This window comes from Chlorocebus sabaeus, chromosome 22 (assembly GCF_047675955.1).
Source record: "Chlorocebus sabaeus isolate Y175 chromosome 22, mChlSab1.0.hap1, whole genome shotgun sequence".
In the NCBI taxonomy this organism is placed as follows: domain Eukaryota; kingdom Metazoa; phylum Chordata; class Mammalia; order Primates; family Cercopithecidae; genus Chlorocebus; species Chlorocebus sabaeus.
The window spans coordinates 89,517,982-89,530,578 of NC_132925.1; the positions used below are offsets into that span (position 1 = coordinate 89,517,982).

The following is a 12,597-nucleotide window of genomic DNA, read 5'->3' on the forward strand; positions in this document are numbered from 1 at the left end:
GTTATATTATGCACAATGTGCCCTGCGTGCCACTATTCCCAAAGGCCCTACAGAACCTATTCAGTCATGTGGAACCACTTTTTTTTTTTCTTCTTTTTTTTTTTTTTTGAGGAGTCTCGCTCTGTCGCCCAGGCTGGAGTGCAGGGGCGACATCTAGACTCATTGCAACCTCTATCTCCCGGGTTCGAGTGATTCTCCTGCCTCAGCCTCCCAAGTAGCTAGGATTACAGGCGCGTGCCCCCACGCCAGGCTAATTTTTTTGTATTTTTAGTAGAGACGGGGATGGTTTCCATCTTCTGACCTCGTGATCCGCCCGCCTTGGCCTCCCAAAGTGTTGGGATTACAGGCGTGAGCCACCGCACCTGGCCGGAACCACCTTTAATCCTCACCAGGCAACTTTGGACAGGAGAAGCTCGGGCCCTGACACCGCCAGGAAGGTGCCCAAGACCACATAGCAAGGCCTAGAACTGGGGTTGTCTGCTGGGGCCATTCCAGCTTTGGCTGATAATGCGTTTATTGCGTTACTTTAGTACAGTCGGCCTGCCTCGCCCCACCTCCAACAGCCCAGCCTGTTCAGTTTTCTGCTCACTGCTCACTACCCAAGGATGTGGGGTCTGTCCCCCAGGGTGGGCACTCCAGGCACCTCCTCGGCCCTGATCGTTGCTCTGGAGCCCAGCTTCCCCGTCTCTTCCCTCCTGGCTGAATCCTGCGCCCGGCCTGTGCCGCCCTTCCTGGGGCTGCTACATTCAAGGGTTATCCTGTTAATAAATAAGCCCACGCAGCTGCCCTCAGCCAGGGCCTGTCGGTTGGTGTCTCCGTCGGCCTGGGACTCCCAATGTGCCCGGCCCCAACCCGTCTGTCTTTTCAGGGTCTGTCTGGCTCCTCTCCCGCCTGTAGTCTGCTTGGTTCCCGGCGTGGGGACAGTCCGGTCACCAGTGCGTTACGCTGCGCGGCCCCCGCTCAGCGCGTGGCTCAGGAGCGTGGGTCCGCCGGTTGCGGCCCTTCCTCCGCGACTCCGGGGGCAGTGACTGCAGCGCAGGCTGTGGGCGACACATGCGCAGGGAGTTCGCGCTGCCACCGCCGCCCGGCTCCACCAGCTGCAGAAAGTCCCGGTACCAGAGTTTGGGGCCCGGCGGTGCGGCGGGCGCAGCCTCCTCGGCCCGCGCCAGCCGTTCGGCCTGCGTAGCACTCAACACGTGCAGCGACAGGCGACGCAGCGGTTGCGTAAAGCCCTGCTCGACTGCAGCGCACAAGTACACGCCCGAGTCTCGGCGCCGCAGCCTGCGAAGCAATAGTCCCCGGGCGGTGCGCTCGGTGCGCTCCTGTGCCAGCACCTGCGGGCGGGGGACAGCGTGAGGCGGGAGTGTCGGGCCGGGAACAGGGCTTCCAGGCCCTAGCACGCGACGGAAGAAGCAAAGAGTCATTGGGAACCGAGGTGGGGCGGGAAAGGGGTGCCCCCGGGCGCACATTTTAAGGCTGAGTGTTTGGGAGTTGGTGGTGTTCAAGGGAGAATCCGAACGAGGCGGGGTTTACATGAACGTGCAGGGTGGGTCAGGGACCTCAATGGGCAGGTGGAGGGCGGGTCTTCTCCCGAATTCAGGGGAGACGGGTCAGGAGCCCGGTTGGAAGCAATGGGGTCCCCGCAGCTTGTGGAGTGCAGGTGAGGGACCAACAGGGAGTGGGTCTGGTCGGGGGGGGCTTCGTTGGGTAGGGCGGGGCCTCTCCTGGATGCAGGGGGTGGGACAGGAGCCTGGCAGGGAGGGTGGAGTAAGGCTCACCTGGGTATGGGTTGTTACCCCTGCGCGCTGGAAAGTCCACTCCACGCGCGCCTGCAGCGAGCGGGGCTCACACTCGAGAAAGGCGCTGCTGCCCTCCACGCCGAACACTCTGTGTTCCAGCAGCGCGGGACGAGACGAGTCTTGGGGCAGAAGAACGTCAGATTTAGGCAAGGCAGGGAAGGTGGGGCGTCTTCTGGGGCTGAGGGTAGGGACAGCTGGGAGACTCACCTCCCGAGCACAGCGTGCTGGGGTCGCCATTCCTTACGTCTTGCCGCCGGAACCGCCTGTGGGGAACATCGGATCTTCCATGAGCCCTTCTTCTTTCAGCCCCAGGCAGTGAAAGACCCTTCGCCTCCCTCCCTGCGGCCCAACCCCGACCCCGCCCACCTCTTGACACTGGGCTGGAAGCGCGTGCACGCGACCCCGTCCCAGGCGCAGTAGGGGTCACGCGCCAGACAGCATTCGGCGCAGACGCGGCCGTGGGCAGCGCAGCGGTGCAACGCGATCTGGGCCACCGCGCTCCGCGAGGCTATGTACAGCTGGTGCTAGGGGGCACGAGGGGCTCTGGGCTGACCGAGGGCGACCCCACGCCTGCCACCCATCGGTCAGGGATCCCTTCTCCCACTCGACAGATGGGAACACTGAGGTCTTACGCCTCAGGTCACACAGTCTGGCAAAGCCAGAGCCTGTACTCAAACGCGGGACTGCGAACTACCAAGAGGGACCAGAGGCTTGGGACACTCCAGGCACAAGCTCAGTCCATCCCACCCCCACCCCCATCCTGGTCACTCACCCTCTTGGAGGAGATTTGCATGCTGGTGACAGCGGCCGAGTCCTGAGAGGGAGGAGGGGCGACGGGGTCAGGGCTTAGTGGGGTGTGGAGGGGTCCCGGGCGTCTGGGGGCGAGGCCTCACCTCAAACACGTGCAGCTCCTCCAAGAGCAGCCCCTCTGCGCTGGGCCTACTGCCTTTGGGGACCGAGATCACCTTCAGTACCGTGCCAGCGTCTGCAGGAATGAGAAGGGGTAATGACCATTGGTGCTCCCGGACAGCTGGAGCTAGGGTCTCCTCGCCTTTGAGGCTTGTACCCTCAGCATATTTGGGTTGTGAAGAGTGTGGACTGGAAGAGTGTGGGTTGGGCAGCTTCCAGAAGGTGGAGACACAGCCCGAGAAAGGATGTGGAGATGGGACTGAACAGGGAGAGCTTCCACCAGCAGCCCACAGGGCCTGGATGGGATCCTGGGGGTCGCTGTGGAGGGACCCTGACCTGTGCCAATGAAGAGGACGTCATAGTGTCCGTCAGCGGCTGCAACCCGGTCAGTGGCAATTTGAGTGAAGGTGTAATTGGCTCCAACTTGTAGGAAAAGAGGGCGCCCCCCAATGGGCAGGACAGAGTTGTACATGAGGGGGTGGTTCCGCGCAAACTGGATGACATCGTCGGGGAAGTCCTTGGTGGAACTGAAGGTGCCAAAGGTCTTGCTGGGGCACTGGGGGTGGGGGGAAGGGAGGTACAGTAGGGATATAGATGGATGGGGGCTTGATAGGCGGCCCTCCATGCCAAGCCTCTGGGAACATGAAGGGGGATGGGGACAGAACCCTGCCCTGAGAATTAGAGAGGAGATGCAGCCTTGCCCTGGGAAGTCAGAGGCGGGAAACAAGCTTTGTCTTATGGAAACGTTTTCCCACCCATAACCAAAGGAAGAAAGCACATTCACCAAGAAGACCCCAGGCCAAGTTCTCAAACCCTGAGGCTTTGAAGTGGGTTGTAGCAAAAGTTCCTGGGCTACGAACCATGCCTGGCCGCGGGTAGGGGACGCGACCCTGGTATGACACCCACTGGTGCATGGGCCCCTCCTTGTGTGCAAAGGGTCCCAGGAAGGCCCGGCGCACGTCGTTCATGCTGTACACGCACACTGCAGAACCCTGGAAAATGCTGCTGGAGGAGAAGACCAGGGCGGGGTGAGGGGCCCGGTGGAACCCAGCGGCCTGCTCGGGCGCTCCCTACCTCCCGGCCCTCACCTGGACGTGGAGAAGACAGCATAGAGCAGCGGGGTCCGGTGGTCCCGCGAGGACAACAGAAACACATCCTCTGCGGGGAACGGGCCTAGCTGGGGTAGGGCGCACAGCCCCGCTGCGGCGGGGGCTCCTGGAGTCTGCACCGCTGCCCCCCTCCCCAACCCCATACCCACTCCCGCACTCACGGAGCTGATCGAAGTGGGTGTCGCCCTCGACGCCCGGCACTGAGCACACCAGCCGCGCCTTCAGAAATGTCGTCCACTTGTTGACCAGGCTGCGCTGGCCGCCCACGTCGTTCTGCCGGGACGATCAGAGGGGATGAGGGCGAGATCAGGGCAGGCAAAGGGGTAAGGGCAGGGTCGCCGGGTGTGGTCCAGGGACTCCTCACCCGGCAAATCTGGCCAACGCGGGACACGGACAGGCGTCCCAGTACCGGCGCCGCCTCTACCGCCGTCTCACGAAAGAAGAAGTAGATTTTGTCGTCGTCTGGGTTCTCGTTCTCCGGGATCCAAAATACCTTGACAAACTTGGGCTCTGACCGCGGCAGGAGGCATGGGTCAGCGGGCCCTGGCCTCGCCTCCTGATACGAGACCCACGCGCTGCTTCCCCTTCCCGTTGCGCGGGCACAGCACACCGGATCACAGTGTCTGACCACCCAACCTCTGGGACCACGTTCAGTTGGCGCTCTGCGCCGACCGAATCCAAAGGATCAGGGCCTGCGAGGCAAGAAGCAGCCGCGAGGGGGCAGCAGAGACCGTGGCTACCTGGGGGCCCAGGCGGGAAGCCTGGCTAGCCTCCGATCTCACCCCACACAGTCGCCCAGCACCTTAGGCTCGGGTAGGAGGGAGATTAGGTAATCTAGTTTCACCTTCACTCATGAATCTTCCTCCCTAGCATAACCAGGTACTCCCCACTCCTGTTTCAAATCCTTCTGCTGGGTCCAATTGCTTTTTATTGTATTATTATTATTTTTTGAGACTGTCTTGCTCTGTCGCCTAGGCTGGAGTGCTGCATCTCGGCTCACTGCAATCTCAGCCTCCTGAGAAGCTGAGATTACAGACACAGCCCACCACCACACCTGGCTAATTTTATTTTATTTTATTTTTTGAGACGAAGTCTTGCTCTATCGCCCAGGCTGGAGTGCAGTGGCAGTCTCCACTCACTGCAGCCTCAGCCTCCTGGGTTAGAGTCATTCGCTTGCCTCAGCCTCCTGAGTAGCTGGGATTACAGATGCACACCACCACGCCCGGCTAATTTTTGCATATTTAGTAGAGACAAGGTTTCACCATGTTGGCCAGGCTGGTCTCAAATTCCTGACCTCAGGTGATCCGCCCGCCTCGGCCTCCCAAAGTGCTGGGATTACAGGTGCACACCACTGCACCTGGCCAATTTTTGTATTTTTTAGTAGAGACAGGGTTTTACCATGTTGGCCAGGCTAGTCTCAAACTCCTGGCCTCAAGCTATTTGCCTGCCTCAGTCTCCCAAAGTGCTGGGATTACAGGTGTGAGGCACCGCGCCCACCAGCCCCTAGCCCTTATTTAATTTTTATTTTATTTAGAGACAGAGTCTGCTCTGTTCTGCAGTGGCAGCATCATGCTCACTGCAGCCTCCAACTCCTGGGCTCAAGTGATCCTTCCATCTCAGCCTCCTGACTAGCCAGGACTACAGGTGTGTGCATGCCACTGCCCCCAGCTAATTTTATTTTCTTTTTTGCAGAGACAGGGTCTTGCTTTGTAACCCAGGCTGGTATGAAACTCCTGTCTTCAAGCAATCTGTCTGCCTCACCTCCCAAAGTGCTGGGATTACAGGCACAAGTCATTGTGCCCAGCCCCCATGGCTCTTAGAATAAATAACTCTGGCCCCTGACAGTCCAGACCCCCTTATCATTACTAGCTCTGCAAGTCTATTCCTTTGCTTGTTCCTGCATCCAGGCCTTTGCACTAGTTGCTCCCTCTGCCTGGAATGCTCATCTCTGAATTTTGCTGGCTGGCTCTCTTGTGCTTGGGAATTAGCTCATACTCCCCTCAGCACAGCAGCTTCCTTTACCCAACCCCCTCCACCCACCCAGTCTCCTTTTCACTTCCTCTCTTGTCTCTCTCTGGCCTCATGGCCATTGGACTTGATCTTATCATGTATGTGATCTGTGAACTCAAAGAGGTCACAGTCATACCTGTCGTATCTGTCTCTGTGACACCAGTGCCTGATTAAGGAGGGTATTTGGTAAGACCTGGCCACACCCACTGCTCACTTACTTTATGGGCCTTGCTTGGCACCTGCCCTGTGGGAGGGTGACGGCCTCCTCCCACCAACCCCACCAGCCTCTCACCATTGAGCCAGCGGGAGTCGTGTGGCTCTGTTCGGAGACTCGGACGTTGGCCCAGGCTGCGAAAGATGGTAAAGTCTCGACCCATGAGGTCTGCTGCCACCCCTGAGTATAGCTCCTCCCCTACAGACAGAGAAAGGGCTGCTCAGCCAAGCGGAGGACTCTTGGGGCAGGAAGGCCTGGGGAGCTCTGGGAGCTCTCAGGGAGTCAGTGAGGCTATGGGGGAATTCCTGGAGCTGTTGGGGGTCTTGGGACTTTGTGAGGTTCGGCAGTTTCTAAGGGGTTCTGTTGGGGCCTTAGCCCTTGGACTCACCCACCAGCACGGAGGCAGCCCGATGCCTGGGGTCATAAGGACTCTTCCCCTTGCCATCCTCTATCCTTCCTGGGTCCAGCCGGAGCACGGGCTCCTGGGAGGTGTGGCAAGTTGTGACTACCAGGCCCTTCTTACCCTCCTGACCTCCCTCCCTGCCTAGATACGGCCTTACCTCTGCCCGGTGGCCCACTTCCACAAAGGCACAGGTTGGGTGGAAGGCTCCCGTGCCACAGGCCAGCAAGTGAGTGCGGTTGTAGGCGTGCAGCAATTTCACAAAGTTCATGCACTCAGTCTAGTAGGTTTGGAGGTATGAGGTTTCCCCCAGGGACATGGCCTTAAGAGGTCCCAGCTCACCAGTGGCATCCTCACCCCTCTCTCTCTTTGGCATCGACCCAGGCAAGTACTAACATGGGCCACAGGGAACTGGGGGCCCTTGCTGACCAGACCAGGCCTCACCAGGGTGGGCGTCTGGGGAAGCACAGGCCTGCAAAGCCTCCATGACTCAGAGGCCCCCCAGAAGAATTACACGAGCCCCAACCCTGACTCACCACCCCCAGACCTCAGCCACCTCGACCTCCCTGCCCTCATCCCAGCCAGAACAGGCAGGCCTCTGTTTTAGCCCTGCCCTGTCTCTGGGGTGAGGGGTTGACCCTCCCCACTCCCAGCCCAGACAGCCAGCACTCACACCAATGTCCTTCCCTGCCCAGTTGCACTCCTCTCGCCATTCCACAGGGGCCGGCCAGGCCAGCTATGGGGAGGTTGGGGGAGACGGGACACAGATCAGGCACTTGGGATATTCTCTACCTCAGGGAGCCCATTCCTCTGAGTCTCTCCAGGTAGGCTGGAGTGGGGTCCTAGGGCTCCTTCCCTGGGCAGTGCTGGGGTTGGGGGTCCCTGGCACCTTCTTGGCCCGCTTGCTGATGTTGTCCAGGCTGAGGGATGCCACATGGTTCTCGGCGCCCACAAACAGGCGTCCACGCTCCTCATCCACCAGCAAGGCCTCGTAGCAGCAGGTTCGCTCCAGGCTGAAAGTCTGGAGACCATGCCAGGCCTGGAGCTCTGCAGGGCAGGACACTGCTGAGGACTCGCCAGCCATGCTGGAAGCCTCCCCCAGGTCTTGCCTGGTGGTGACTCTATGGGCCAAGGTTGTCCTTAGGACCTGGCCTGTATACATGTGAGTTTACATGTGTGTGAGTTTACACACGCAAACCCAAGCCCACCCAGGTGTACGTGTGGAGCTGCCAGGGGAGGTGGTACACCCCCCCAGGAAGAGGAAGGCAGGTTGAACTTGGGCACGCTCAGACAGGTGGTATCTCCAGGCGGGCACACTGGGAGGCCAGGCTCATGGACACCAGAGTCCTGGGGGAGACCAGCATGCAGGGATGGCCAGACCCCCAACTCCCAAAAGTCAGGCTGAGAGTTCCTTTCCTGCCACTCCACCACCAGCCTGAGCTCAGCAGAATTGCCTATTCACTGCCACTGCCCAGGGGCCACCCTCCTGTACCAGAGGCATGAGAAGGGGGCTCTGACTTCCCTGTTGCTCTGCTGAAGGAGTATCGCCTTGTTGGGGTTACTGAACGGACAGAGACAAGATCTGTTCCTATGGGGACAGGAGGGGTCTTCCTGAAAAAGCATGAAGAGAATGTGGGCAGAGGCTGGGGGCTAAGGCCCAGACAGGGTTAACTGGAGGTGGCCTGAGAGTGCCCACTAATCCCACCAGAGTCTGGTGACAGGCACGCACATGGGGCAACAGCCAACACAGAGCCCCCTGGCCATACCGGGACCCTTTCCTGCCCACCTCAAGCTGGGCCCTCCTGCCTGCCAGGTGCACCTACCTTGGAAGGAGAGCCGAAGGCGTGGGGGGCTTGGGGCGGCACCCCCCAGCCCCACTGCCCAGAGCAGGGCCAGGCCCGGGATCATGGCGGCGGCCCCGGCCCGCCCCATCTCAGCAGCTCGGGGCGCTCAGGGTTCAGCGGGTGTGTGTGTGGAGGAGCCTTGAGTTGCCCTGGACTCTGCCCCAGGATCTGGAAGAGAAGGAGTCGGCAGTGAAGGCGAGGGCGGGAGGCTAGGGAGGGGGAGTCCCCAGGGATCAGATTACAGCCCCTAGGGGAAAGAGGCTGGGGGGTCACATTCCACTTCCAAACCCTCCCCTCCGAGGGTGCCCCGCCTGGCCACAATCACAGACACACCCACGCCACTGGGCACACCCTCAGGGTCACCCTGCACTGGCAGGCTCGCCTCACCACGTCACCCTTCTCAGTAACCTCCCCTCTTGTATACACACTCACAGACATTAATTCACAATGCGCACCAACTTCATGCCAGCCTCGGCCTGGGAGGAGGGATACTGGGAGACATAGGCAAGGTCCCCATGTGAGAGAGGACAGAGCACCAACAAGGATGGATGCAGAGGGTGCCAAGTGCAATGAGCAAAACAAGCAGTCAAAAGAGTGAGAGTGACAGGAGCGGGTCAGGCCTCTGGAGGTGGCAGTGTCCCCACAGTCCCGCAGAAAAACACAGAGACACTTTTGAGGCTGGAGTCAAAGGTGTGGGTGCCTGTGAATGTGAATGTGTTTCCGAGTGTCCCCTTGTGATGTGCGCATGTGTGTAGTGTGTATGCACATGTTTACATGTCTATGTGCAAATATATAGTGGCATATTGCACATGTGTGGATATGGGTTGGTGTGCACATGCATGTGGCACCATGCAATCTATGCAGTGCAGATGTGCGATATGTGCATATTTTGCACACAGATGTGTTGCACATTTGTGCATGTGCAAACGTGTGCACCCATAAGGGTGGACGTGTCTCCGGTCATGCAAGTGAGCAAATCCAACTGCAGCATCAATCACTCCATAGGGAGAAGTGCCACCCAGGAGACCCAGGACCTGGGCAGAAGCCTCAGCCTCTGACTTGGGGACTGCTCCCAACCCAGCTGAAGCAGCCTCTGCATCTGAGCTTGAGGGCTGTCTCTCCACACCCCTGAGGAATCAAAGAGGGGCAAGGTGAGGCAGCCCTTCACTTGTGCCCCAGCCTCCTGGCCTCGCTGAGCTGGCCTTCCCTCTCAGTGCCTCCACAGCCTCTCTGAGCCTCTCCCTTCACTTCTCTCAACCCTTGAGGTTTCCCTGTCTTTGAGCCACTTCACTCTAGGAGCCAGACACCTCCCCTGGGCCCTCAGCTGGGGCAAAGACCCTGGCTGCCATGCCCACTCTCCTTCCCAGGGGCCAGCTGGGCAGGTGCTGGACACAGGAGCCCAGGGAGTGGGGCAAGGTTCCAGGTGGGATTAAGCAAGTGGAGTGGCTGCTGGGGCAGGTTCCACGCCCCTCCACCCACACTCCTGCCCAGCTCCTGGCCCCGTCCCAGGCCAGGACCCCCACCTCCCTCCTTCCCCCTGCTGACACTTGCCACTGCCTCTTCTCAGGTTCTAGAGGTCTTCCAGGCCACCACCAGCTGCCTTCTCACACTCCACCGAGGACTCCCGCAGAGGCACCTCTCCACTCTGGCCCCTTCCCACCCTGGGGCCGCAGGGGACCCTCTGCCGGCTCCTTTAAGGAGCAGCCCCCGCCCCCACCAGGCCAGCCACCGCCCCACACGCTTAAGTTTAGAGGGCGGATCGGGTGACCGGGCAGGCAGCCGGACTGGCTGGAGAAGGCGGCCAGGCGGGAGTGGAATGGGCACAAGGGAGGGGCTGGTAGGGACAACACCTCCCCTATTGGGTCTCAAGGCAGTAGTGTGCCCCAGGTGGTGGTCCCAGAAGCCAGGTGGCCAGCCAAGGCAAGGGAGGAAGAAACCCCAGCTCCAGGGGCTCAGCAGGCAAAGGGAATCACTGGGTGGGGGCACCACCCGGGGACTCCAATATCTCACCTGTCCCTCCACAGGTGGGGAGCTGTGGGGAGAGATAATGGGGAGCTCAGCTGCCACCTCAGTTCCCAGGGACCGGCTGGGGTGGGCAGGCAGCCAGAGGTCAGGGGAGGGGCTCTCAACTGGAGGTCGGATGGGCCCTCGGGACCCAGTCCCGGTCCTTCCTCACCACTTGGGCCACTTAGTACTTCAGCGACCTGACCAGCAGTGGCTTCTTCCACAACAGCCAGATCGGGGAGGGAGAGGAGGGCAGGAGACGGGCAGATGCAGGAGGAGCAGCAAATCTCACTTCTGCACCACAGGGCGGAGCCCATCTGGAGTCCCCCATCCTGGACAGGTAGCTCTGCATCTCTGCTAAGAGGTTGGGGGGCGGCCTATGACCTCCCTTCCTCTGACCTCTCTTTCTAGGTTGGAGGTGGAACAACCCCCACCAAACCCAGAGCCGAAACCTGAGGGAGTTTTACAGACAGGATGGAGCTCCTGTACCTCGGAGCCAAAGTTGGGAATGACTTGGGGTCTTGTCCTGAAGCTTAGTCTGGTGAACATGCCCCATTTGTAGCATGAGGGGTGCTTCTCTGGAGGGACCGTATGTTGACAGTGGCAGAGTGGAGCCCTCAAGTCCACCTGAGTGAATATACCAGGGCTTGAGAATGGGCTTTGATCCTTCCATCCCTGAAAAAGGCATTTTCCTACCACCTCCCAGGGCTGATGGGGCAGTGTGGGCATTCTAAGTGTTGCAGCTTTGTTGCCCAGCCCTGGAGGCCTCCAGCCAAGCAGGGACAGAGGTGGGAGCAGGTCCCCTGGAAGTGGAAGTGGGGCCATGCTCTCCTTCCTGAGCCTGAGGACCTGGTGTACCTGGCCTGGCCTGGCCAGCTGGCAGGTGAATAACAGGGGCCAATGGGAGCTGCAGGGCCCTTCAGGAGGGCAAGTGGAAGGACAGATCCCTGCCTGGGCTCGTGGGCTTCCTGGATGTGGCCTTTTCCCACTCCGGGAGTAGGTGCCTGTAGCCTTGGACCTGGGCAGGCTCTCCTGGCCCCATGCAAGCAAACAACATTCTTTGGCTGTTTACAGCTTTCTACCCAAGCAGCCAGGATCAGCAAGTACCTCAGAGGCCCCCATCCACTCCCACCTTGCACCCATAGGCGCTAACTGCCATGTTTTCCAGGCCCAGGGGCCTGGTCTCCATTTCATCACCCTGCACTTTCCTCCACTAGCGCTGCGTTCACTCTGGGAAACGGGACCAGGACCACCCCCCACCATTATCTTTCCAATAGCCTGAGATTCAACCCCCAGCCAAAAGGACTGGGCTGCCTCTGTCCCCACTGAGTGCTGTGCCCTGTCCTCTGTCCTCTAGATGTGTACCCTCCCTTGAGTAGGAATGGAGGTCCTCAGATATGGGAGGCCAAGTTGTCCCTGATTCCACATGGTCCCCTTTCGGTTCCTCAGCCCCAGGTCCAGTGTGCCAGGCCATGGGTAGGGGCCCCCATGGAGGCCAGCATTCCAGGAGCAGGGTCACTGCCTGTGGATCACACTGGGGCTGGAGCTCCTGGAGGATTCTACAATCAGGCAGCCTGGGCCTGAATCTCAACAGAATGGGGCAAACCGGGGGAGGCAGCTGGGGTCCCTTTTCCTGCCTGTACTCCTTCCCTGGGCCTCTCTCTTTTGAGAGAGCTTCCATCGACAGAGGCCTGTCTGGGTTCTTGCTCTGGGGCTGCCTGTCAGTGGCATGGCCTGCCACAGCCTTGGCTTTTCCTTCTGGAAAAACCTGGATTGTTGTGCCAAATCTCAGCACCTGCCTCCCCACCCCTGGCCACCAGCTGGGCCTGCCGCTTTGCCCATGCCTGGACTCCGGGTGGTGTGGTTGGTGTGGGATACCCATCTGAGGAAGGCTGTGGCAACCCTCCCAGTGCAGCCTGGGCTGGATGGGATCTTGGGCGCCCCACTCATACCTGCTTTAGTCATCAGGGCTGGTGGCTCCAATGAACTCTTCCTTGTTCTGGCCACGTAGAAACCAGGTCATGCTGCCCAGAGGACTTAGGCACAGTAGGGACAGGCGTGGGCGGCCATAGGATCATCACCTGAGGCCTAACTACCCAGACACTCTAAGGCCCCACCCCAGGGGCATCTTCTGGGGAAGCATCTGCAGGCATGTCCTCACCCCAGCCTGGTCTCCACATTCCCAGGGGACCCTGGCCCACCTTTTTTGAAAGATAAGCTCCTCCCCTCCTTTCCTGTTCCCCTTCCCTTCTGAGGGCCCTGTCAGAACTGAGATGGAGGTGCTGAGGGAGGGGCTACCAAGAACCCT

General features: G+C 60.0%; 1 protein-coding gene across 7 annotated transcripts; it reads right to left on the bottom strand.

The window, feature by feature from the left end:
* Window positions 1–473: 473 nt before the first annotated feature.
* On the bottom strand, window positions 474–12,597 carry SEMA3B (semaphorin 3B). 7 transcript variants are annotated; one of them, XM_007984300.3, is made up of 19 exons: window positions 12,242–12,597; window positions 10,296–10,317; window positions 8,265–8,453; window positions 7,331–7,488; window positions 7,115–7,177; window positions 6,602–6,721; window positions 6,430–6,523; window positions 6,120–6,239; window positions 4,182–4,327; window positions 3,979–4,090; window positions 3,797–3,866; window positions 3,569–3,713; window positions 3,045–3,264; window positions 2,693–2,784; window positions 2,572–2,613; window positions 2,166–2,323; window positions 2,007–2,062; window positions 1,779–1,918; window positions 474–1,334 (listed from the first exon to the last, which is right to left on the bottom strand). In XM_007984300.3, the coding sequence occupies exons 3-19, from the start codon at window positions 8,371–8,373 to the stop codon at window positions 930–932; spliced, it is 2,250 nt and encodes a 749-aa protein (XP_007982491.1). In that variant the 5' UTR covers window positions 8,374–8,453; window positions 10,296–10,317; window positions 12,242–12,597; the 3' UTR covers window positions 474–929. The 7 variants fall into 7 exon arrangements, with proteins under 7 accessions (XP_007982491.1, XP_007982489.1, XP_007982492.1 ...); XM_007984298.3 differs by lacking the exon at window positions 10,296–10,317; XM_007984301.3 differs by lacking the exon at window positions 10,296–10,317 and having other exon boundaries at window positions 3,569–3,710; window positions 12,242–12,596.

What these genes read in the sequence shown, in the direction of transcription:
- SEMA3B (XM_007984298.3), bottom strand. Translation starts at nt 8,373, where the DNA reads ATGGGGCGGGCCGGGGCCGCCGCCATGATCCCGGGCCTGGCCCTGCTC. An exon ending in GGCTGCCTCCGTGCTGGTGG is followed by an intron (nt 6,240 to 6,429) that starts GTGAGTCCAAGG and finishes CTCTGTCTGTAG; the next exon opens with GGGAGGAGCTATACTCAGGG. An exon ending in GCTGTCTTCTCCACGTCCAG is followed by an intron (nt 3,714 to 3,796) that starts GTGAGGGCCGGG and finishes CTTCTCCTCCAG; the next exon opens with CAGCATTTTCCAGGGTTCTG.